Here is a 25,616-nt window from a genome sequence, read left to right as displayed (position 1 = left end):
TAGTCCTAGATACAGCTCCAAGAAATCACTAAAAATTGAAGGTGCTGCATCTTGCATTTAAATAACACACTTCTGTAGCACAGTATGAATCACATGATTGCAATAGAAAACTGACAGTTTGGTTATCAATTTTCTTAAAAAATACTGTGATACTCTTAATTTCCAATTAACATTGTGATCAATGTGCTACACTTAACAGCACATCAGGGGTGTGCAACAGAAGCATCAGGGAGCAACCCATATAATACAGAGGAGCAGGTTCAGAATTCTTCTAGGCCAATTTGTGTGGCACAAAAGCCCAGTGTCATCAAAGTTTTATCTCACTCTAGAATGAGCCAAATTTGAATGGAAACTATGACAGTATTATATGCTGTTTCCTATAAAAGAGCACATAATTTGGGCAAACATTCATACATCTAGATAACGATGCTTTTGCAAAGAAACTTTCATTCAATTGCTTCATAGTTATATAGTACACAATGAATTATAGATGAGCTATCACAAGTATACTCTTAAAAATTATGCATCCAGATTCCTTTAAATAATACTCAAAATCATTCTTACAGTGTGAGAGTGTAAGAGTTTTAGCCTCTGTGACTTATCCATTGTATTGATGTTGGAGGAGGAACAGTACTTCTGTTCCTTCTTAGATATTGAAAAGACTCATGGCAGCACAGTTTTAGATAGTCTGATTGCAATTCAGCATTAAGCTCTAAGACCTACTATAGACTCACCATATTTCTTCCATAGCCAAGATCTGGGGAAACTTGCCTTGGACACACGTTCAGAATAAGGCACTGAAATGTTCTAACATTTTTGAGACAGGAAAGACGCAGTAATGTGTCAATTTGTAAGAAGCCTTTTGGTATCCTGTATTTTCTGTTCCATGTTCTAGATGGAAGAGTTTCTGGAGCTGGGAGGTGATGTCTCTGACAGTACTTTGGATGACATTATTAACTCCCAGAAGCCGAATCAGTGCTGTGTTCTGATATACACCTCCGGAACAACTGGGAAGCCAAAAGGAGCCATGCTGAGTCATGACAATGTAGGTACTTTACACTCTTCTGTAGCAGAGAAACAGCAAAATGTGAGGATATGTATTCCTGTGGTTTTAAATGCCTGCTACATCCTAGAGCCCTGAAATGCTTTTGCTTTTACAGCATGGACAGTGTACTACAAAGCAATGTTCAAAGTGCAGTTAGCTGTTTCTGGTAAAGTACAGGCAAGGTAAAGAATGAAACTCCATTCAAACAACACTTCACAAAGCTGAACAGTTCTTTATGAAAATGAAATTTTTATCCACTGTATTTCTTGTGAGATCGAATGCATGAATTAATAAATATAATTCACAGATTGCCATAAAATCTCTCAAGTGATGTCATAGGTCACTGTGAAATGAGCAGATCATATATATCAGCCAGCTACTATCAAAACAGCCTATGGACTGCTTTTGCAGATTTTATAAAAATTTGAGGTGGATGTGTAGGTTTTTTTTACTTTGCTGTTTCTTGTTCCTGGACTTGCGTGCAGGTTACTATGTCTGTCACTGGAGGATAATACAGCTCCAGTGCTCAGTGCTGCTGCTAACAGTAGCCATACCTGCATTGTTGCAAACAGAAAATTTCCAGTTACAAACAAAAGCAAAGTTGTTTGCTAAAAGGACCTTCCACAGAGGTTTGTTTGAAAAGATACATGGTTGGTGGCTGAACAAGAATGGAAGGTGGTAGGGAACCTTTCTGAATACACAGAGAATCTGTGAAAAGGGATGGTCTAAGTTGAGACCTCACCCCTTAAAATAAAGCAGCAATTATTGCAGACATGCACAATGTGAAAACAGCAATTCACCCAAATGTAGGGAATTAGTGTAGTAGTACCTGGAAGCATAACGTAATGAACCTGGCAAACAAAAAGGCTGATTTGATGTTGCAAATCTGTGCTCATCTATCTCAAGAGTCTGGTGTCATTTCCATGCCAGCTGCCAAACTATTCTTGGCTGCTGATCACAAACAGGCTATTTTTATGTTGACAAAAAGTGGAAAGCACACCATGCCTCTAGCTCTGCTGCTACCTTCTTTAGTCAAAGATATTTGTCACTGTTCTTATGCAAAACCAGTGCTGAATCAGACCTGCAAGACCCTCACAGATCTGCTGTGTGAGGCTTGGAGTAAAAGCAATGAATACAGACCCATCTTAAAGACATCCTGTTCTTCCTACTGAATCTCCCACAGCTGCTTGTCCAGTGCTGCCACCTAAACTTGGATGGCCTGGCTTGGCAGCATGCTGCTCTTTAAAACCCTCTCTTGAGAATCACTGTTTCCTTAGGCCAGGCCTACACTTGTACCTTTTCATTTATTACAAAGGAGCTGACAGGAATGTGCTGTGATAACAGGAATACATTTTTGATTTTGTGTCTGTACTCTGCCATCTTGAACACTCTCATTCCTGCATCCTGCACTGCCCAGTTTGGATTACAGACTCCTCTGAGAAAGAGCTGTTTCTTTTTGTTGCTTGGGGTTTTCTGGTTTGCTTGGGGTTTTTTGGAGGGTGTTGTTTGTTTTGGTTTTTTATTTTTGTGCACATATATCTTCTCCACTGTTTCTCACACCATCACATATATTTATGGGTCTTCCATAAGTGTTCTGATGATGAAGATATGCATATTTAGCATCCTTGAACTGCATCTTCTGAGACAGTGGGAAACGGGAAGAAGGAGGGGGAAACATCATCCAGGTTCACTAAGAAGTCAAGCAACACAACTTCAAAACTATTCATGTAGGTGCTGCGCCTCACGACAGTGGGTGTGTATGTGTCCCTTGGGAGCCACTGAAGATCCCAGAGGAGCAGAGGGCAGTTCTTTTCTTCCTCCTGAATGCTTAGGGAGGGGATGATCAGTATCAGGCAATGAGCTTGTGGCTGATACTAAATTGTCCTTTTTTGCTCACTGATCACAGAGTATTTATTGTTCTTTTTCTAACTTGCAGATACAGCACTGGTGGAAGGTGCTGGTTTAATAGAAAGCCTGCAGAGCTGGAGAGTTGCAAAGGAAGGGACAGATCAATTTGTTTCTCGTCCATCCAGCCCATGGCTGCCTGGCTCAGTGTGTCACTAGGGCATGGGGAGCTGCTAGTGCTCACAGCCCAGTCAGGCACCACAAATGCTGTATTTACTTACATTATCTGCTCTTCTATATTGCTGCAAAGGTCATCTGGGTTTTGGCAGTGTCCCCAGGGAACTGACAGTCTGGTGTGTGGTCAGTATTGCAAAGTCTTTCTGTGAGCGCAGATTTTTCAGTTTCATTAGCACAGCAAGAGGATCCTTAGTTTGTGTTAAGAGGAAAAAAGGAAAAAAAAACAAACCCCAAACCAAAATCCTCGCCATATCTAATGTGTTTTATTATTTATTTAAACAGATAACTTGGACATCAGCCCATTGCAGCAGAGCAGGAGGTATGCAACCTGCAGAGGTCCAACAGGAGTCTATAGTCAGTTATCTTCCACTCAGCCACATAGCTGCACAGATCTATGACCTGTGGACTGGAATCAAATGGGGAGAGCAAGTTTACTTTGCTGAACCAGATGCTCTAAAGGTACCTTGTCTTGCATTACATCTAATTAAGATTGCACTTCTTTCTCTTAGAAAACATCACAAGGAGAGAATATGATATTTGAGAAGTTGTAGAGGATGAAGATTGAGAGTCCATTATTCTAAGAGTTATGGAAAAATAAAGTTCATTGTGATCCAGTGCTCTAGATTCCAATTCAAATATATAATTCATATCCATAAGGTTCTTTTAAGGCTAAAGAAGTATAAGCAGTTTTTGGAGAAAAGGGAGGCAGAAGGAACTAAACCCTGTGTGTTTTTCCTCCTTGTGTACGTACCTCCCCCGATGTGTCAAACCTGACACATATTAGTGTATATGGCTGACTGAAGTGGGCTCAGCAGCCCTTCTTTATGTCCTACATATTTAGTGATGTTCTACAGAACTAAACATTCTGATTTTACTTCACCAAACCCCTTTAACTCTTCTGTGTGCCTTTTGTTGAATTTATTTAATTATTATAACAGGGCAGCTTGATCAACACACTAAAAGATGTGCAGCCAACATCTCACATGGGAGTTCCCCGAGTATGGGAGAAGATCATGGAGAAGTTAAAGGATGCTTCTGCTCAGTCAGGATTTATGAAGAAGAAAATGCTGTCCTGGGCTATGTCACTTAGCTTAGAGAGGAACCTGAATGGCTCAAACAGGTATGTAGTAAAATGAATGAGAATTCCAGCAACCTGGAAGTAGCAATTTGCTTGTTATAAACCATGAAACTTCAGTGAGACTTTGTGTAAATGGGTAGAATTTGGCTTGGCAATGCAGCAAATATTTAAACATAAAGATCATTCCATGATATTCCTTTGCTCATCTTATTATTCAGCTTCTCAGATAGATCTTCAAATTTCAGATTTCAGTGGTGTAGTTTCTCAGAGACAAATTTACCTGATAAAAAATCAGGAATACAAGAGCTGTGTTGTATACAATATGTTTTTATAGATTCTTTATGTATTTGTTGAACTCAGATACCTCAGGAGTTGGAGGTAGGAAAGCTCCAAAGGTAGGAGAAATGAAAGACTGAAATAAATTAAATAATATGAAAAAAATAATAAATAAATGAAAGATAGAATAAAAGTAAGGTGACACATTCATCTTCTTTCAGTATAAATTCAGTAATAAATATTACTTACTTATATTCTAACTTCTGTCAACACCCAAAACCAAATAACAAATACATCTCCAAACAAGATCTGTGCCTGATTTTGTTTTGAAAACTTCTTAGGTTGCTCTGACTTACTTGTGTATTTTGTACTCACCAGTGATCTAAAGCAGCTCTGGACAAGATTAGCAGACTACTTAGTGCTTGCAAAAATCCGCAGTGCACTTGGGCTTTCTTCCTGTCAGAAGCATTTTTCTGGTGCTGCTCCTCTCAATACAGAAACACTGTATTTCTTCTTGGGTCTGAACATCACCCTGTATGAAGCTTATGGGATGAGTGAGACCACAGGCCCACATTGCCTGTCTGGGCCTTACATTTACAGGCAGCACAGGTAATTTTGCTTTTATTACTATTTTTTTAATATGATCTGTTTAATTTTATCTATGAAAAGAGTATTTACTAAGGCCAGCAAAGATACTACAGCTTATTTTATTTCCCCTGAGTGCACTGGCACTCTGTTGTGGCTTTGGGAGTCGGAATAATTTCCAGGTCAGAATTTGAACATATTGGCTCCATAGCACACTGTGCCAGGAGCACTGAAACTGAGCTATAGCACTATAGCCAAGCACAGTGACTCCGTCTGACATATACCCTAGCCCTGGCCCAAGGGAGGAATGCAAGACCTCAAAACAAAAAATGGTTTTATGTCTGAAGATAGAGGGGGGGGAAGCAGCAAGCACAGGCCAACACAGACTTCCAGAAACTGCTCAGACACCCTGACAAATCTGCCCTAGTGAAGGAGCATTCCATGGCTGTCGGACAGTTACAGCACAGTGATATTTGCAGTCACGGATACTTGGACAGTTTCAGGGATTTGGCATGTTGGACAGCTTATCAGTATTATGTTTGATGTCTCTGTGATCCTTGTGGGGTTTTTTTTTGCTCTTCTCTGGTAGCTGTGGTAAACCAGCACCTGGATGCAGAGTGAAACTGGTGGACAAAGATACAGAAGGCAATGGAGAAATCTGTTTCTGGGGAAGGACTGTTTTCATGGGTTATTTAAATATGGAAGACAGAACAAAAGAAGCCTTTGATGAGGAGGGGTGGCTGCATTCTGGAGATTTAGGAAAACTAGACAAGGATGGCTTTCTCTATGTCACTGGAAGAATTAAAGGTAATAGGCAAAATCTTGCTCTCTCTTTATGGTAAATGTTCAGCACTATTCAGTCATCTCTCAGATGTGGTCCATCTAATGAAGTGTCTCTCCTCTAATGCTGGCAGCATTGCCCTAACAGGAAGGTAAAATAAACTTTCCTATGAGAAAACCACAGTGTGCTCTGTGTTTAGGGAAGGTTTCCCTCTAGTCTGTAGTAGGTGGAGATGATTCAGTTCCTACAATAAGGCTTTTCATCTCCCAGACCTTTACTCAGTATTAATTACAATTAGCAATATAAACTACTAACACAGTTTCAAAGTGTCTTGTTTTATTTGAATATCATTAGGCTGTCCAGTCTCCCTTTGAATCTTGCCAAAGTGTCTTAATTGCACATTAGAATGTTTAGACAGGAAGGAGAGGCACCCTGTGTTATAAAGAAGTTGTTGCTGTAGGTCAGAGGTCAGTTCCTCTAGTGCCTGAGGTGAAGTGTTTGCAGAGACCAGAGCTGAGGCTCGAGAGCAGAAGGGGAAGCTGCAGCTGAAGCAATGCCCTTAGGTGTTATTACAGGATGCTGGCTGAAGGCTGATGAGACTGAGTCTGGTCACTTGCTGACTTGGAGGTTTTCTTCGTGATACGTATTAGGAAAGATGTAACTGAGGAAGATTGAAGAATTGAGTAAATATCAACTTAGAACACACAATGAATCACTAGGAAGATAACACAGATGAGTGAATTTGTCACAGGTAGCATGATGTCCTGCTAGGAATCAGAACTGAAATTGTTACTATTAATAGCCTGCACCAAATGCAGCTGTCTTGATTTTAATTTGTTTTCTTGTCTGATTTATTTTCCTTTAGCACGGCGGTAACAACCCCTTGTCTCAATCCATAATATTTGTGTTTCTCATATATCTATCTTGATCCCTGAACTAATAGCAGTTTCTCTAAATTGCAGGATAGGGAGACAATCTGGGACAAAGTAACCATATGTCCAGTTTCATTGAAGTTTTAAATTGAAATCCAAAGAAGGACAATGAAAAACGAAGGACCAGAGAGATTGGTAGAGGATCTGAGACAAAGACAGGAATACTGCAAAAAGAGGGTGGAATGAAAGGAAAAGTTAGACCTAGAAAAATGTGTCTGTGTTATTTGGTGAAGCATGTTCTGAACTGCTGCAAAGACAATTATTTGAGGACAATGAGAAGTCACCAATATAACAAAAGCAAATAATTGGAATTTACTTAGAGAATATTCAAGTTTGTAATAATTTCATTGAATATATGTATTACACTTCAGAACAAATGTTGCTTTTATCAAGCCTTCCTCCAGTAGTAGCTTATTTTTGTCTGACCCCTCTTGGTGGATTTAAGAATTGTTTTTAATCATGATGTTAACAATGAAGTTGCTTTTTGGTGAGATAGCAACAATAGCATAGAGGGTGAATCCTATGCTAATTTGGAAGAGATAATCTCTCACAGAAAAATTCCAGTTATGTAACAGTCCCTTGATAATAAACTGTTACTGGATTATGTAAAAAGTATCTGGAGCAAATACACCAAGGAAGATCTGAGAGCTTGAGCACACGTTTGAAAAATAGTAGCATTTTAGTTTTGAAGGTAATTAATAGGATTTGTGGTATTTGGAAAATATTATCTTGGAAACAAAAGCACCTCTTATTTTTTATGTCAGGATAAGAAAAGCAGGTTGAGCCAAACATTAACCTAACATTTGGAATTTATTTGAATTCAACTAATAACCTTTCTTTTTTTGCCTAGATTTGATTATTACAGCTGGAGGTGAAAATGTGCCTCCAATTGCAATCGAAGATGCTGTTAAAAAAGAGCTCCCAATTGTTAGTAATGCTATGGTCATTGGAGATAAGAAGAAGTTTTTGTCAATGTTCCTAACCCTAAAGGTAAACCAGTTTTATTACTGCCTTCAGTGAAGTTACACACCTGCACCTAACAAAATAATAATAATTTTGAATCATTTATGAAAAAAAAATAAAATTAGACAGGAGGATGTTAGCAGGAGGAAAAAACATGAAACAACTACAGACAAATCCAGCTGGGTCTAAACTTAGGGTTACCTGATCTGCTAAAAATCCACATATTTACTGCTGTTTCTCCTACATATACAATAAGAGCTATTTTCTATTTAAATGCAAATTTTAATATTAGAAATGCTGGAAGATCGAGAAGTTTCTGTAACAGAACACAACAATAGCTTTTACGCTTACAGATGAGCAAAACAAACCGATATTTCTGTTATGGGCAAACCTGGAAACTTTCCAACAGAAACATTTCCCTCTAATTTGTTATTTTTATAACACAAGAATGATAACTGTGGAACAAAATAATTAATAGCCTTGCTGTGGTATAAGCTTCAATTGAGAAATCACTGTTTTCCTAAAACATCAGTTCTGTTTTCCTAAAACTTCAGTTCTGTGGACATACCTGAATGCCACTTAGGTGTTTTCAAGTTGTTTACCTCTATGATTGATATTCCCTATCTTCAGGTACAATAGAAATACTGATTTAAGAAGTCTAAGAGCACTTCTATCTCAAGCTGTTTACATTACACCATAATTATTCCACTGAATGATGAGCTAAATGTTTCCCTGTAACAATGGAATAATTTGGAAAATAGGGCAGAAATTCAAGGTCAGAGATGGACTCTATGGACTAATTAATTCACATGTTTTAAGTCTGTTCATGACATCTGCATATAAGCTGAAAATATTTGCATTTGGTAGCCAAGTGGAAAGAAAAGCCCTTTATGATCTGTAGGTGTTTCTGCTTTTTAAGATTTATTGAATATTTGTGTGTTTATCCTGAGCCTTCTTCCCAATGGGGAGGGCCTGGGCAGCAAACCTGTTAATGCCTTTTAAGAATGAGCATTTCATTATTCACTTCATTTGATATTTTAGAGTGTGCTGGACCCAGATACATCTGATCCTACTGACATTCTCACAGAGCAAGCCAGAGACTTCTGCCAGAGGATTGGTAGTAAAGCCACCAAAGTGTCTGAGATTGTAGCTACGAGAGACCAGGCGATCTACAGGGCCATCCAGGAGGGAATCAACAGAGTCAACAACACTGCTACCAACAGGGTTCACTGCATTCAGAAATGGATCATCCTGCCAAGAGATTTTTCCATTTCTGGTGGAGAACTAGGTAAGACTTACTGATTTATCTTGAGGTACACAAAGTAAGAGGCTGCTGATGTAAGAATATTCAGTATAGGGAAAGGAAAAATGGTTATGCAGTGTGTGGTAAGGAATACAAAAATTGGGTTTTTTGCCATCCACACATTTATGAATCTGTGCTCATTTGCAAGTAGAGTTCTTAAATTACAGATTGCTTTAGGTAATTAAGCAATTTTGATTAATTCCTTGGGCATTAATAATTGTGTATTAATAACTTCCAGTAATAATAGTGTAGGTGATGCCTGGAATGGCTAGAACAGAGGCTAGACAGAGTTAAAAGAGAAAGGTATTTATTGAAAGGCCTTCACAAGGTACACCTTGGGCAGTGCAGGAGTCTTGCAGAGACTACACCCAAAAAGGACCACTATCACACTTTTTAGACAGATGTAAATTTGATCCATTTGCATACCAGAGGTTCATGTCCAATTACAGCTTCAGGTAGTGGAGTCTCATTCCCCCAGTTTGCCTGCCCTACTTCTCTGGAGTTTACATTTTTTGGGGCCTGTGAAAATAAGGTGACCTTGGGTTTCAGGCCTAGAGAGAAATTGTTTTTTTTTAATAAAACAGGAGAACAGTAGCTGACAGGCTATGGAGTTTGAGAGTTATACACTAAAGCAGTACTGATCTGGAAAATATAAAAGCTAAAACTTAAGGCATCAAAAGTTTCTCTTTAAAAGAAAACAAACAAAAGAGGCAAGATAGTGAAAGCCTGATAATGGAGCCCAAAGCACATTACCAGGCTCTTTGAATAAACTGGGAATAGTTTAAAAGCTTTCAAAAACATATTTTTATGAAAACAGTAGCAAGTTACCGCCCTTATCTGCAGCTCCCTTTGAAGTCCTCATGCTTATATGGATGCAGCCTCACAGATCACACTTGCTTCTCACTTTTAGCATTTATCTGTGCTTTAGAGGGGGGCATGTTCTTCCCAACAGGCTCTTCAATAAGAAACTTATGCACCAAAGCTCAAAAAACTGAGTATGAATTTTTGTTCCTATTTCTGGAATTGATTCTCCCTCTTTTAAGGTCCTACAATGAAGCTGAAGCGGCTTGCTGTGCTCGAGAAATACCAAAGTGAAGTAGACTCCTTCTATAAAGAATAAAAAGTGTTTCTCCAAGCATTAAGAAAAATCTGTGAGGAAAAGGAAGTATTTTCTCATCAAAAGCATTAACAAAGATTTATGCTTTGAGTTTGAGTAGTCTATTGAACCAAACCAATAGAAAGCTGCTGTCAGTTTAGTTGTTCCTGATACTCACCTGATCATTTGTCCTCTTTTTACAGAAGCATCTACAGTGTCCATTCTCTATTACTGCTTTTACTTTATGACCTGAATGACTAAAACATTCTTCTGTGTTGCATAAAGCAGATATAACTAACTCCTCTAGATTGAAACAAAGTTTTTTTATACAGTCTTCCATTTTCCTTTTTTCTCTTCAGTTCTACTGGATGTTTCCTGTAGCTCATGATATATTTTGTCAGACAGCAGTACTGCCTAATGAAACTGTCATACCACTCCAGTGATAATTATTAAAAAAAAAAATCAAAAGGGCTGGGATTTTTTTCCCCTCCCAGAGAACACTTTATTTTTCACTAACACATTTCAAAACCTGAAGACACTCCTGTTTCTGTAATACCTACAATTCAGACTTCTGTGAACACAGCAATTCACTTCTTAAGTCTATGCTGGAATAAGCATTACTATTTCTCATAAAAACAAATAATCAGAAAAAGCAGGGGAATAGCTCCCTAAAACTGAAAGGCACAAAGAACTACAGGAGCTCTCACATTAAAATGCTATTACAGAAACTTCTGTAAAATTGCTTACAGTGCTTGTCAGTGTGTATCTGCATGTTTCAGTATTCATAGTATACTAATTCTGATAAATGTGTGCTGCATTTCTTCCTATCCATATGCAAAACAAATCATATTACGAGAAGGAAGTGCTTGGTACAAAGTTGTCTAAAGGGTGTGCTGTAAGTGATCTCTGGCAGACAGCTCGAGTAGCTCACACAGGAAGGCAGCCACAGCCCATTATTGAGACAAAAAAATGATGCACAACAGGATAAGATTTCCATAAAAGTTCCATTACCAGTCTCATACATCTTACAGATGTAAGATTTGTTGCAAATAACAATAATCAGCTCCATACATAAGACAAAGCAGCAGCCTAGGATTATAAAAACAAAATGAGCAACAGGACTTTGAAAAGTTTATTCTTCCCCATTTTGTGCGCAATGGTAATTCAGAATTTCTTTAACAGCATTAATCTGAAGGAAACAAGGAAGCAGCAGCTTGTAAAACAGAAAGAAATGTTGCCCTATTCACGAAAAGCAGTGTGGGAGGAATAAAGCTCTTCCAGCATGTTTTAGACTGTATAAAAAAGCTGGGATGCTTACTTTAGAGAGTGACATGAGAAGTTGTTACTCCAAAGTTGTTTTACTTCTGAAACAACCAGCCCAAAACAGTCATAATAGATATTACTCCACTTAGTTACTTTCTATGAATAGAATGAAGCTGTAAGGAGCCTGTTTCTGGCAGGAGGGATAATCCTGTGCTATACCAACAAGTTTGAAAATAGGTATTTTCTTGTCAGGTGCAGGAATGGAAGCAATTCCTTGATATCAACAGATCAGAACGACTCAAGTGACGATCTGCATCTGCTGGGGAGGGGAGGGCAGTGAGTTGCTTTTCCACTCATTAAGCTTAGTATGCAAGGAAAAAATAGATTCAGATCCCCTTGAATAGGGATGAAATGTATTTCTGGAACATAGGCACCAGAGTCAAACTGTTGATCTGTCTTAATCCATTTAGGACTAGTCTCTTACATTCAGTTTCTAGAATAAAATTACTAGTTAATACAGGAAGACACACTGAACAGACTGTGCAGAAACTACAACACAAAAAGCATTCTAGCTGAATTAATGAAATACTTAAATTTGCAAAGTTAATACTGTCCCCTCACAATATACATGGCAGAAGTAATTTTGTATAGTTTGCCCTCATTATAACTCAATTGTAAAGTGTGTTTCAGAGAGGAAAACTTATAAGAATTATTTTGGTATATAGATTTGAAAAATAACTTTGCTTAAGCATTCATTTTCACCCCTTGTTAATGGTTGTAGGTGTTTTTAAAAGACAGAAATAGATTAAATCTCTAGAATTTTATATTTCTTAATTCATACCTTTGATGGGCAGGGCTGTATTTCATGTATCACCAGAGTATCTAAAGTGGTTTTCTCATTGCTTCTAATATAAAATTGCTATTTTAAGTTATTTTATACCCATTTCTGTGTATGAAGATCATCTTGTGCTATTCTTTTTAATTTCAACAAGATCAATAAAATAGGTTTTAAACATTAAGGTGCTTTTATATTTCACTAATTCTGTTGCTGGTTTGTTTGCATAATTTTTCTATGTGGAAAGTAAAGCCCTCCAATTGAAATGGAAAATATTAGACAGTTACAGTGCCAATAAAAGAATTCACTTACATAAAAATGTTCACCAGATAAAAAAAAAGAATAAATAAGACAAAGCACTTGGAAAAGTCCACCGAAAGCAGGCACAAGCATCATTTGTAGCCATTTGGACTAGATTTATTAATGGAGAGGCCTCAGCTAAAAAGTTTGCTCTCAAGAGATAAGCAAACTCTATGCATGTGGATATCAGGTTACATATACTGGGCTCCATGGTGTGTCCTTCCAGAGTCATCAGCAGGAGCAGGAGGAGGTTTAGTCTTTGTCCCGTACTCGGCGGCAGATCTCCTCTGTGAATTCTGAACACTTAGCATTGCCTCCCAAGTCTTTTGTCAAGACCTGAAAGAAAGAAAGAAAATAATAATAATATTACTGTCAGTCATGTACAGTAAATAAGGTGAGCAGGAATACAGCAAGTTTGAGTTCTGCATCCCATAGATACTTCATCAATAATGACTGTGCAGAGAGAGAAAACCTGACTATATATGAAGTACTTACAATGTTATCAGATTTGAAGGTGATTTTAACATTTGAAGGTGATTTTCTGCCTATTCAGTTTTTTTTTTATCCTAACTACAGAAAGAAAGTGTGTGTGGTCACAGCTCTATAAAGTCCTTTAATGGTGTTATTAATGGTTAAGTATTTACATCTTCAGTAAGAGTATTTACATTTTCGTAAGTATTTACAAATTTCAGTAAGAAGTTTGTCCTTTGGAAGTAAAATTCATATATGAAGGCTCAGTACAAGGACAACTAATTGAGACTAATGCAGAAAGATTGGGTCTTTTTTTAAGGAAACCCATGCAGAACAAGCACACATAACTCTTAATGCTGCATGTTAACAATTCTCAAAGTTTACTTAGTTTATTTAAGAGATAGGAAATGCAGAGTTAAAAATCTCTTTCATCAAGTACAACTCCTGTCTGGCATCATGAAGACAGTAAAATAAAAATAAAAAAAGTGGGCAACATTGCTTTCCCAGCCTAGCTAGATTAAAGCACTCTAAAAGAAAATTAAAATTATTAGTTTTGCCCCCAACATACACATATATTAATTAACTGGTTGAGAGGAAGGGAGGAATAACAAGCAAGAGGAGCAATCGTGGTTACTATTTTAGGATCTTGCAATTTAAATTGCATTATTATTTTTCAATTAAAAATATTCTCTCCATTGTGAGCATATAATTGTAACATTATAAGTAACTAGTAAACAAGTAGCCATGTCACAAAACTTGCACTATTATCTTCCACGGAATTACTGACCTGCAGATGGAAGATTTCATTTCCAGAGCAGTAAATGGGAACTTTACAGGAGCACCTCTTTATTCAGTTGTAAGTTTAGATTTTTTACTGGCTCCTACACACAGCAAGATAGCTGCAAACTTACAAAACTATTGACAGCTTTTGGTTTCAGCATTCTTGTTACTTTCAATTACAAAGCAGCTTCTCATGGTCCTAAGATAAATGAACCATCATGACTAGTTGCTAATCCTCTTTAACTTCTATCTTCAAGATCTTTCCAACTATGTTTTCAAGAGATGAACATCAATGTAGAGGAGTGAACCAATAACGGTAAGACCACAAATTTGTCAAGTTTCAGATCACAAGCCTCTTCTCCCCCAATATCCCATTTGAGTCGTGAATCTGAAGACACTCACTTCCAAAGAGAAACTTATATAACCCTTATAGAAAAAAGTTAATACTGGATAAAAACTGTTCTTTCGTAGTCAAAGAATGACTGAAAGCAGTAGGAATGAAAAAAGAAAATAATTGAGCTGAAAAAACAGAAGTATTAGTCAGGACTGAAATGCTATAAAAAAGTGGATGATGAAGGCTGTGAAAGGCAAATGATTGTCCTTCACTTCCAGATCTAGATTTTAATATATATGCTTTGTACATTTCATAAACTTCCTAAGTGAAATGCTAAGAGTTACTTAAAACTCTGATTCCTTTCCTGAAAAACAGCCATCCAGTTCACTGTTCTGGAGTTCATAAAGCTGTGGAAATGTAAGATGAGCATTGCTGAAACAAAAGGAATGCTACAGCCTGTTCCCTTATTACTGTGCTGGGCAGATATAATATCATCAAAGATAATATAATTACTGTCAGAGAAGGACAGTGGCATTGCTCATGCAACAGGCCAGCTCAGCAGGCATCCCCACTCTGGTGTGAATCTTCCAAGTTAATTCTTGCTTTGATACAATATGATTTTAACTCACTGTGTTTATTTGCACACCCTCATGTTACCTTTCCATCTTTAATTGTATCGAAGCAAGCTGACTCGATCTTTGTGGCATGTTTGTGCATTCCCATGTGGCGCAGCATCATCACAGCACTCAGAAGGAGGGCAGTTGGATTTGCCATGTCTTTTCCTGCAATGTCTGGTGCTGTTCCATGAACCTAGAAATGAGAGTAAACCTATCTGTTATAATGTTACTAGGCTGATTAAAATGTCCTAGGCAGTTGTGCAAGCAACCTGAACCACAGGTCTTCATGTTAAAACAGGACTTTGCTGTGGTACAGTCAGGACATACCAAGGACCAAAACAATTCAGTTCAAAGACATCAGAAAGGGAAAACTAGGTCACCTAATATCTTTAAATTGTGCCCATCAAGTTCTATTTCATAGGGGGTATTTATCATATGAAAAAGTGGGAAAATAAAGTATCAGTCAAAAAAAGGATGTGCAAAAAACCTACATGGAATATTTACTTTAACCAGTCTCTCAGGGTAAAGCCTGAGCATCTTCACAGTAAAAAGGAGTTCTGCAAAGAACTTGGTTAGATAAATGTCATCCACATTGTATAGCAGGAAAAAGTTTAGACTCTGAAGTTGAGACAAAGTTATTACTGCTCTGCCTTGTGTAACAAGACTTACTGATTCAAAAATGGCCACGCCGTTGGCACCAATGTTTCCACTGGGTGTTACTCCAAGACCCCCGATGAGTCCAGCACACAAGTCACTGAAAAAAACCCAACCGCCAAATTAAACAATCCACCAGGTTTTCCATACACAGTTGCCACTCTGCAAGGTATTAAAACATTTTTGTTTATCAATCAACTGCAACTGTAACTTAATTTATACACCTGCACAATCTGAGAATAATATGGAGAAAGAACAGATGCTGTTAGCCACCCCACTAGAACATTGGAAAATTCTTAAAACTACAGCAGAAGATGATGTAATAAAGGAAAATAAAAAGGAAATTCCAAATACTAGAATAAAGCTGATAAGACACGGGCACAACGAGAAGTACTAAAAGCACAGAATATGTGTAGAAATCTGAAAAACTAATTTTTATGTACAGTTCCCTGTAACTATACAAAAATCTTACTTCCTCTGAAGGCGCCCAGAACTACTTTTCATATGTAAATTCCTTCTAAAAAATGTGGAGGAATTTTGCTCAGGTAGGCAAGTTACTGGTGGTTTTGTAGTGTGCAGCTTAAGGAACATTTTCCAAGTGACACCAGACTAACTTTCTCCCTCTCTTTAATGAACAGTCTGCAGGTCACAAGTCTGACATTAGCAGATCATCAGATATAAGCAATCTGCATTTGGTTTCCACCAAAATTAACACGGGGAAGGACAAACCAGCTGTGCCTATTGTCATCATACTGTACTCTCTAGGCTGAACACACTGATGAACAAAGCTCTTAAAACTGTTATTTTCACATCCATACATAATTATTGCCTACACCCTGGCTCATACTAAGCTAAGTTAGTCCTTAGCTTAGGACTAACAAGGAGAAAAGTTTGGATGACTTGGCAGTACAATATTTTAAGCTAAAATAAACCACTTAAATTGCATAGAGCCTAGGGAAAAACTGAATAGTCTGCATTTGTCACTCTAAGTATTTAATGCTTAAAGAGAAGAGAATGTCTTCTGCCTATTCAGTCTAAGGAACCTGCTTGGCATTTTGTTCATACTTGTAGAGCAGCAGGTGAGATGTTACCCAGTGGTGACAATGCCCTCTTCAAGAACAGACTCAAATTTATTGAAAAGTTTTAGAATGATGAAATTTTTTACAGAATTTCTATGAGAACTTTAAAATGGGTGATAATGAACTCTGTGAAATGCTATTGATGATGAGACTCCTCTGATTTGATCTTAGTTAACAGTGTAAGAGCTGCTGTGAGGACCCTGTGCACGCCTTCACCAATTCTAAAAGCAAGAAGCATTAGTTAGAATCTGATATTTCTTAGTGTGCACAGCCTTATCACAGAGAGTGCTGCTCTAAGAGAAGCTTAAGAATCATTTCTTCTTTTTATACATAAGTTACCTTTAAATTTATCATCTGTACAAAACCAGGAGATGGATTCTAAGATGTGAATAGTCGAACATGTAAATAAAAATTCCAGTTCAGGCTCTTTTCTCAATCTCTCCTTAGAGGTGTGAGAAGAAACCATGTTACATAATACACTTAATAGTTCAGATTAAAACACTTAATTTTCCAGGTGTTTAATGGAATTTACATTCTACCTAATAATTTTACAGAATGGAAAATGCATGCTGATGGGTTTTGCCTTCAAGACACAAAGAACCTCTAGTACTGATGTTATTCAAATATAAAATTTAACTTGAAGGTAAGGAAAAGTAATACATAAACCAAGAGCTGGCAGAATATTAAGAGGGTACACATTTTGTTCTTCAGTGACTATGCAGACTGATTTAACTGTATGATGAGCTCCCTGTGTACATCATGGTCCCACAGTCACCCTACACAATCTGTTTTAGTGCTGAGGATGAGAAAGTTTTTCTCTAATATCTAACCAGGCATTCATTCTCTATTACAATGTAAGCCATTATATTCTTCAGGCATTTGGAGAAATTTCTCTCTGTCCCATCTGACCAATATTCATAACCTCCATAAGCAGAAACAGATTTTTCAAAATAAAAAATACAATCTCATCATATAGCCTCTCCCATCAGTATATTAATAATTGAAGCAGTCAATGTCTGTTAAGAAGTCTGAGTGCACAAGATATTCACCCATCTGGCTTGCATGTGACCTCAATGATTGTGTCAGGAAAAGTATCAGTATTTTACATGTTGGGAATTTAAATTAAAATCTCCATACCTGAGGATGTCACCGTACAAGTTTGGCATAACAAGCACATCAAATTGAGATGGATCCTGAACCATCTAGAAGGAAGTATATTTTCATTCAGGTTAAGAATTTAAACTAAAAAAAAAATCAATCCACAACTAAAACATAAATACTCACATTCAGACATACAGTATCCAGATACATTTCATTAAATTTAATATCTTTACAGTTTTCTGCTGCCTCCCTGCATTTTCTCAAGAAAAGCCCATCAGACATTCTCCTGCAATTAGATAAGCAAGAGAATATTGCATTTATTGTAAGGAAGCAGTACTGGAGATAAAGAAAACTGCATGCAACAGGGGTTTAATTAGAATTCAGAAACTTAATTTGTGACTATTTATCCCTCCTAAAATATTTCTGTATCAGTGGTTTAAGTAGCATACATTAATTCTTAGAATGAGTTGTATTCATTTATGAAAGGCTCAGTGAATTTGTGAAGGTGATGTCACATAATATCACACATGTTATGACTCAGTTCAGTATAAAGTGGTGTGGAAGCAAAAGACACCAGCCACGTTAATCCTCAGCTTTTAAAATAATTTTCTTTGTTTAAAAGTTTCTAAAATAAGAGCTTTGGAAGGAAGGATTACTACAAACTTGCTAATAAGAACATTGGTACGCAATTATCTCAGCCCTGTATTTTACTTAGGAGGCATTTACTTGACTTTTTTGCCATTTTACTGTCTCCCAGTGCCATCAACAGAAGTTCCACATTTGAATAAACCTTAAAGCAGTTCTTTATAAAGAAATGTTTGGGGATTTTTTTTTTGGTTTTGCTTTTCTCAAAAGAAGTGTCAACATACATAATATTTGCCTTGTGCACAGCAGTCACGTGGCTTCTCTGATTGTTTCTGGCATATTCAAAAGCAAACTCTGCAATGCGCTTGCTGGCTTCCTCTGTGATCAGCTTGATGCTTTGCACAACCCCATCAACAATCTGAAAGACAGGAAGTGTATCAGCAGTGCAAGTTCATTCTTCCCATTTGGAACCAAGCAGCAGAATTCTGAGTGAGGCAGAATGCATTTCACAATAGAGGAACATTTTTATGAGTGCCAAACATAAAAATTCTCACTGAACCCCAGTGAGACAGGCTAAGTTAGCAGTGCTGAAGCAGCAGGACAGCAGAAAGCAGCAGGTGAGCACCCACCACGTGCTCGATGCCGCTGTACTCGCCCTCGGTGTTCTCACGGATGGTGACGATGTTCACGTCTGTGTAGGGGGTTTTGTAGCCCTCGATGGACACGCACGGACGCACGTTGGCGTAAAGGTCAAAGGTTTTACGCAGCAGCAAATTCATCGATGGGTGCCCTGCAGCAATTGGGGTCTTCAGAGGCCCTAGAGAAAAAAAGATACACAAGGATTGAAGAAAACAAAGGAACGAGCTGTAATTTTTGAAAGAAAAGGAACTAAAGTAATTTTTGAAAAATGTAATTAAGTGGAAATGAAATAGTGTAAGCAGCTAAAGGAACGAGAAATAAACCCCTCTGTGGATCTGAGAGCTGAAACTCTAGGTCAAGTGGGACTCCTACAGAGGATCTCCAAATTCCTGTTTAACCCTTACGGTAGAATGCCACGGGAATTCTCTGTTCTGTCAACTTCTGCACAGGCCCATTAATCAGCTGAGTAAAGGCCAAATTGCAAGCCTTATATGGAACAGATTTTACAAAATGTATTCATTAAAACATAAAAATACTGCTCATTAGTAATGTAGTTATTGCATACTGTTGTTTATCTTAGAAATGCCTTCTGCAGAGAGTCCAAATGTACTCACCTTCAACTACAACAACTATCAAACCTATGGCTTGGAAATGAAGGAATGGTCCAAGATTCAGACAATTACTTGACAGGCTGTTCCCTATAATTACTCATTTTATTGTGCTACAGAGGAAAAACTTTGGCTTTACATCAAACTCATGATAAACACAACAGTATTTAATATCTGTGTATTAACCCCTAGAATACCTTTTAATCCCATTTTGTTTTTATCCATGGATTCTTTGGCTTCTGGGGGTATCATCCACTTCCCTCCTGGTCCTTGGATAGCTGTAACATTCCTCTCTTCCCACTGAATAGGTGCCTAAATATACACATTCTATGTTAACTTTAATGTCATGACTTTGCTTCAATTTTTAACTTTCACAAAAAGGTGTGTAAGGAATTTTGTCCAGGCCTTTCCAAAAAGTATTTTTTCTGGTGATTGAGGGTAAGTATGAGATGTTTGAACTAAAGTAATTTCTGAAAAATATAATTAAGTGGAAATAAAATAGTGTGAGCAGTAAATCCTCATAAACTGAATACCAGAATGCCACCCTAGATGTCATATACACAAGTGCTATTTCTTTAAAGGTTTTAGAGCTGTTGAGTTCCTTGTATACAAGAGACAACATTTTAAAGCTGAATTCATTGAGAACTCGTCATCCCCACTGACTGGAAGATTGTGTTTATACATTGATGTGTATCTGTTATCTCACTGAAAATCTGCACATGCTCCACAATGCTTTCTGAATTTGCATTCACCACAGAACTCTAAGCAGAGACAGGCTGCCACCCATTCATTTCATCAGGAAAGATCACAAAGGAAAAGATACAACATAATTAAAGAAATGTCACATTTTCAAATCCACATTGGCTAGTTGTAATAAAAAGAGAACGTGCCTGGGTGCTGTTTCTAATGTGGAACAATTTAACAGGCATCTTGCCTGAAGAGCTGTATTTCCTTTCAAGGAAACTTGACGAGTTCTGGAGAAATTTCTCAGATAGGTAAGAGAACAGTTCTTGGATATAGTCAGTTTTCATATCACTGAAGTTAAAATGTTTGGCAGCACAGCAGTTGGATTGCTAAAATAAGCCAATCCTTTCACACACACTTTTGACCTGCACTTGAAGTCATAATAAATGAAAGAACATCCTCTGTCAGTTGCTCAGGATTACTACATCAACAAGGCGATTTCACATGACTCATTGAGTTCGTATTTCCAAAAACTAAACACAGCATTTGCTCTCAAGTCTCTACTCTTCTGTCAGCTAACAGTTTCAAGCCATCCTTACTACCACATTCCTGTCTTTTATTACTCTTTCTACTGGAAAGAAGTTTTAATAGCTTAAATATGACTTAATCTCTTAAAAGAGATTTTAAGCTTTTTTAATATGCTTAATTAATATTTGTTGTTGTAGTTAAATTTGCAATGCTTATAGCAAGACAAACATGACTTACTTTGGCAGCATCAAAGATCTTCATGACAGCAGCAGAAATCTCCGGTCCTATGCCATCTCCTGGGATTAAAGTTACTGTTTGTACCTAGGTAAAGAAATACCAGTAGTACAACAAATGAATGTTTGGTTTCTACATAGAAAACATCTTCATGTGTTGTAGGAACCAAGTAACTAGAAAACAAAAGAAATTTTCCTTTACCAAATATTCACTATGAAGAACAGCAGTCCTAGACAGAAGTGAGAAGGACTGGCTTGCTTTCCAAAGGAGTGTGCAAATGTTTCAAGAGAATTGTTAAAAAATTCAGTTACTACCTATTCCTAGTTCAAAACAGAGGGTGAATACGAAAGGCAGATTCCTGCTCAGTGCTCCTTGAAATTAATGAATATAGCATGCTTTCCTCTGGAAATCTGGAGAGCAAGTTATATTACCTAGTTATGGCTCTGTTCCACATATATCTACAATCTTATCAACATGCTGCATAATACTGACACATGCTAGAAATTATTACATGTATGAAAAGCTACATACACCTTAAAAAAAGGGTCATGCCAAGCTAAACTTCCCAAGTGACCTCCCAAAAATTTCAGACCCACTTTTAACAATACAAACTTATTTTCCTCTCATAATGTCCTCAGTCTTGTTTCTTTCATTATCATCAACAAATAAAAAAATGCACAGCCCAGGCTCAACAAATAACAGGGGAAGAATGTATTCTGCTTTGAAGAAAAAAATAAATTATGATCACTGTTCTAAGGGTATGTGCTCTGGCTCATTTTGTTTTACTTAAAGAGATCCAACAGCTTTTACGAGCTCATTTATTTATTTATTACCTACAAAAAAGGCAGCTCATGTACATTATCTGAACAACCCCTAATAGAATCAACTCACAGGGCAGAACTTCAATACATATTGACTGATTTTTAAACTTTTGAGCCAAAGAAATTCACTGTCCACAACAAAAAAACAGAGCTTCATATAAAAGAACACTGCTACTGAGCAAGCTGTCACTGATGGAATGCCTTGAGAGTAGGGCTGTGCTGTCTGACAGCACTGTAGAGCTCCACCTGAGCCTGAAACTATTGTGTTTTCAATAGTATCAGGAGTGCCTCACCTTCTGATTTTTATACTGTATAAGTGACTCTTTAGTTTCTCTTCTAACTCTTGTACCAGCTATCGTTAGCATGAAAAGCCACAGTTCCTCTTTAAGTCCTGCTTAGGGGTGCTGAGCCCTGCTCCTGCCTTCACTGAAAAAAAGGCCCATGGGCATTTCAAACATATACACATGAAGAAGGAAAAACATCTACAGGGAAATACACAATGTCTAAGATAGTTTAAAGAGGACCTTGAAAAGACAGAATTTTAGATGCAAGGAATTCTAAAAGCAGCAGTAAAGTAAATCTAGCACTTAGAGGGAAGACTGCAAAAGAAAGAAAATGAGAAGCTTCTCAACAATCTTTCTACTTTGCCCAATATTTATTTGTCCATTCCTAGATGAATTCCAGAAATGTGGCTTATGTTCATATTTTGTGAAAACTTTCTGTGCCACTTCTGTTTTTTATTAGAGCCTTTTGTATTCTCACACTGATATACAGTTACAATTGACAGTGATTAACTGATATAAATCCAGGATGGCATTAAAAGCATGCATGTTCACTTGTTTGACCCTAATTTTTTGGGAACATAAAAATAACAACAGTGATAAATTTCCAAACTCACTTATTGAGAAACTTCTTAAAAGAAAAAAATGGGACTATTATACTCACAGCATTACCAAAACTTCTGGTCACCTTTTTTTGGGTTTTGAAAGCACCTAGCAATCGAGAAACCTGCAAAAATCCAAAACAAAAAGATGCTCTTTTACTGCACAAATGGGATTTTACAAGCTTAATTGTAGCAATATTGCAGCAAATCTGCTTTTTAAAGTCATACAGCTTTAAATCTTCTATCTCAAACTAGTATAAAAATCCAAATGAAACCAGAGTACCCAATGCTTTGCCAAGTTGCAGTCTAACACTCAGAGCAGCAACGCCTCCTGGGTATTCTTAGCACAACGTGAGCCCAGGACAGCTGCGCTTTGCCCCACGCTCCCGTCCTGCCGGGGGGCTGCTGCATCCCACCTGGAGTCCTCACACATCATATTGGAAGCAAGGCTGCAGGAACTCTAACTAAATACATGATATGCTAAGGATGAAGACATGTGGAAAGCAAAGTGAAAAATCAAACACTTCATTGGTAGCAGTTGGGTTGACAGTATCTTTACACATTTTAAATGATGTTTCCAAAACTACTTTACATTAGTGTCACTTCTTCCATTCAAACTGTATTTTTCTACCTTTTATACCTATAGATGTTGTACTGTTGCCTTCTGCATGCCTGATGTTTTTTTAAAAGTGGAACTGAAATGCACATTAAAGACAAAATTCACCATAGCAAGAAGTGTACACATCACAGTCAAAGAACTGCATTTTCTGAGTATTCTGAACTGTCATTAAGCTTCAAAACAGGGATAGTATCTAAGCTTGGGCTCTTGCCCAGCTAAGAACCATGGACAAAATCCCTAATCTGCAGAAAAATCACAACCTACCAATTTTACAGAATCACAAGGTTGGAAGAGACCTTCAAGATCATCGAGTCCAACCGATGCCTAACACCTCAACTAAACCATGGCACCAAGTGCCATATCCAGTCTTTTTTTAAACACATCCAGGGATGGGGACTCCACCACCTCCCCAGGCAGACCATTTCCAGCATTTTATTACTCTTTCTGTGAAGAACTTTTTCCTAATGTCCAACCTAAATTTCCCTTGGCCCAGCTTAAGACTCTGTCCTCTCGTTCTGTTGGTTGCTGTCTGGTGAAAGAGACCAGACCCTACCTGACTACAACCTCCTTTCAGGGAGTTGTAGAGAGTGATAAGGTCACCTCTGAGTCTCCTTTTTTCCAAGCTAAACAATCCCAGCTCCCTCAGGACCTCACAGGACTTGTGTTCCCAGCCCCTCACCAGCCTCATTGCCCTCCTCTGGATACGCTCCAGTGTCTCAATGTCCTTCCTAAACTGAGGGGCCCAGAACTGGACACAGAACTCAAGGTGTGGCCTCACCAGTGCCTCCTCTCTAGGAGGTGTCTCTATTGATGCCTCTAGGACTTAAGAGCCAGAAGACTTCTAATTGCAGAGACTTACACTACTTCAATTCTGCCATACTCACATATGCAGGCTGTCTGCAGCTATCAGGCTAGAAATTACTTTGGCAATTCACACTCCTCTCCTGTCCATTTGTATTTATTTCTTTACTGACAGAATGGTGTATGGAAAAAAGAATAAACTATGTCGACACCAACAGAAACAACTAGAAACAATATAATTCTCATGCATATTGTAATGAACCCTGGGGGAGAAGTAATCTAAGCTAGATCTATTTTTACTTGTAGCCCCACATGAGATGTACAAGGTCACTGCAACAGGCAAGCAGTGTTTACCAAAGCAGGCCATATGGTTGAGGATGAAGGCAGAGCAATTAAATGAAAATGTGAAGCTGGCTGCACAGTGTCAGTGTTCTCATAGTACAGTTCCTACATATAGAATAAGGATTAATATTCCAGAGTAGCCCTGGAAAGGGCACAGTCTATCTTGTCAGAAATCATGGGCCTAGTACATTATACTGAAGTTCAACACTAGTAACACCAACGAAGAATCCACCCAAGGAAAACTGATCCATTCTGACCTTAAAGTCACGTGTCGTGATTAGCTCTTGACAGTTCTTCCTTGTTTTAGCAGATAGGTTAAATGGGGCGGCCTCAATGACTTTGCCTCTAGCAGGCTGTTATTTAAAGGTACAAGAGAAAATTCATTTACTCAAGGCAAAAAAAAAGTATCTCCGTGACACCCCCGGGTTAAGGCCTCCGTTTCATAATGGTTCAGAGCTGTAAATCCCAGAGGACAGGTGTGGGGGGCCAGGAAGCCGTCAGCCAGAGCCCGGTAGCAGTTTTCCCCAGCCGGCTCTGCAGTGCCCGGTACCGCGGGCTCTTTACGGGAATGGCGTTCCCAGGCTGTGCTGTCTGCCACCCGCGCACCAGGAGCTGCTCGCAGCCGCAGTGGTCCCGCCGCTGCTGTGACCTCTACGGCGCGACCTCTCCGCAGGCCGCTCCAAGGGATGGCGCGGCGCACCCCCGGCCCGGCCCGGCCCGCTCGAGTAACGGCCCCCATGGCCCCTTCCCGCCGCCGTCCCGGGGAGGAGGAAGGAGAGAGCCCGCGAGCGCCGCGGGGACGCCATTCGGCCCAAGCCCCGCGGCCCTTTGCCCTCGGAGCGCTGCCAGGGCCCGGCGGCACCGCGACCTTGCGGCCGGGCGGCCGCGCCTCAGGCGCCACCAAGCTCCGGGGCACCGCGGGGCAGGGTCCGGCCCATCCCCCTGCCTACCGTGGGCATCCACGCGGTAGCGGCCATGACGCGCCCGGGCACCGCGGCTGCCGAGACCCGAGAGCTGCGCGCCCGCCGCTAAACCGGAACCGGCGCGCGGGGAGCGGCGGCCCCGCCCCGCGAGGCCCCGCCCCGGGACCGCCGCTGCGGCAGTGCCCACGGCCCCTCAGCTCCCGCCCGCCGCTGCCTGGGGCGGTCAGAGCCTCCTCCCCCGCCCTCCGCTCCCGCCCGCCGCTGCCTGAGGCGGTCAGAGCCTCCATTCCCGGCCCTCAGCTCCCGCCCGCCGCTGCCTGAGGTGCTCCGAGCCTTCTTCCCCGGCCCTCAGCCCGCGGTCCCTCAGCTCCCGC

General features: G+C 39.1%; 2 protein-coding genes across 2 annotated transcripts in view; one reads left to right on the top strand and one right to left on the bottom strand.

The window, feature by feature from the left end:
- The window catches only part of ACSBG1 (acyl-CoA synthetase bubblegum family member 1), a 36,766-nt gene extending 24,343 nt beyond the window's left edge, over nucleotides 1–12,423 (top strand). Inside the window, exons 7-14 of the mRNA XM_014251247.2 lie at nucleotides 896–1,045; nucleotides 3,410–3,586; nucleotides 4,066–4,247; nucleotides 4,860–5,090; nucleotides 5,656–5,873; nucleotides 7,630–7,769; nucleotides 8,784–9,030; nucleotides 10,089–12,423. Of these exons, the coding sequence (XP_014106722.1) occupies nucleotides 896–1,045; nucleotides 3,410–3,586; nucleotides 4,066–4,247; nucleotides 4,860–5,090; nucleotides 5,656–5,873; nucleotides 7,630–7,769; nucleotides 8,784–9,030; nucleotides 10,089–10,165 (1,422 nt within the window). The 3' untranslated portion in view covers nucleotides 10,166–12,423. The remainder of the gene's footprint in view (nucleotides 1–895; nucleotides 1,046–3,409; nucleotides 3,587–4,065; nucleotides 4,248–4,859; nucleotides 5,091–5,655; nucleotides 5,874–7,629; nucleotides 7,770–8,783; nucleotides 9,031–10,088) is intronic.
- A 211-nt stretch (nucleotides 12,424–12,634) lies between these two features.
- IDH3A (isocitrate dehydrogenase (NAD(+)) 3 catalytic subunit alpha) lies at nucleotides 12,635–25,386 on the bottom strand. Its single transcript, XM_005521410.2, has 11 exons — nucleotides 25,270–25,386; nucleotides 22,620–22,682; nucleotides 20,857–20,940; nucleotides 19,605–19,719; nucleotides 18,790–18,977; nucleotides 18,445–18,578; nucleotides 17,759–17,861; nucleotides 17,612–17,676; nucleotides 15,411–15,495; nucleotides 14,782–14,934; nucleotides 12,635–12,875 (listed from the first exon to the last, which is right to left on the bottom strand). Exons 1-11 carry the CDS (start codon nucleotides 25,294–25,296, stop codon nucleotides 12,792–12,794), a joined length of 1,101 nt encoding a protein of 366 aa, XP_005521467.1. The 5' UTR covers nucleotides 25,297–25,386; the 3' UTR covers nucleotides 12,635–12,791.
- Between the last annotated feature and the right edge of the window lie 230 nt (nucleotides 25,387–25,616).

This window comes from Pseudopodoces humilis, chromosome 16 (genome assembly GCF_049639895.1).
Source record: "Pseudopodoces humilis isolate 2021_Gansu_Grassland_sample_001 chromosome 16, ASM4963989v1, whole genome shotgun sequence".
Lineage (NCBI taxonomy): Eukaryota > Metazoa > Chordata > Aves > Passeriformes > Paridae > Pseudopodoces > Pseudopodoces humilis.
This window is presented reverse-complemented; position numbering and strand designations above follow the sequence as displayed.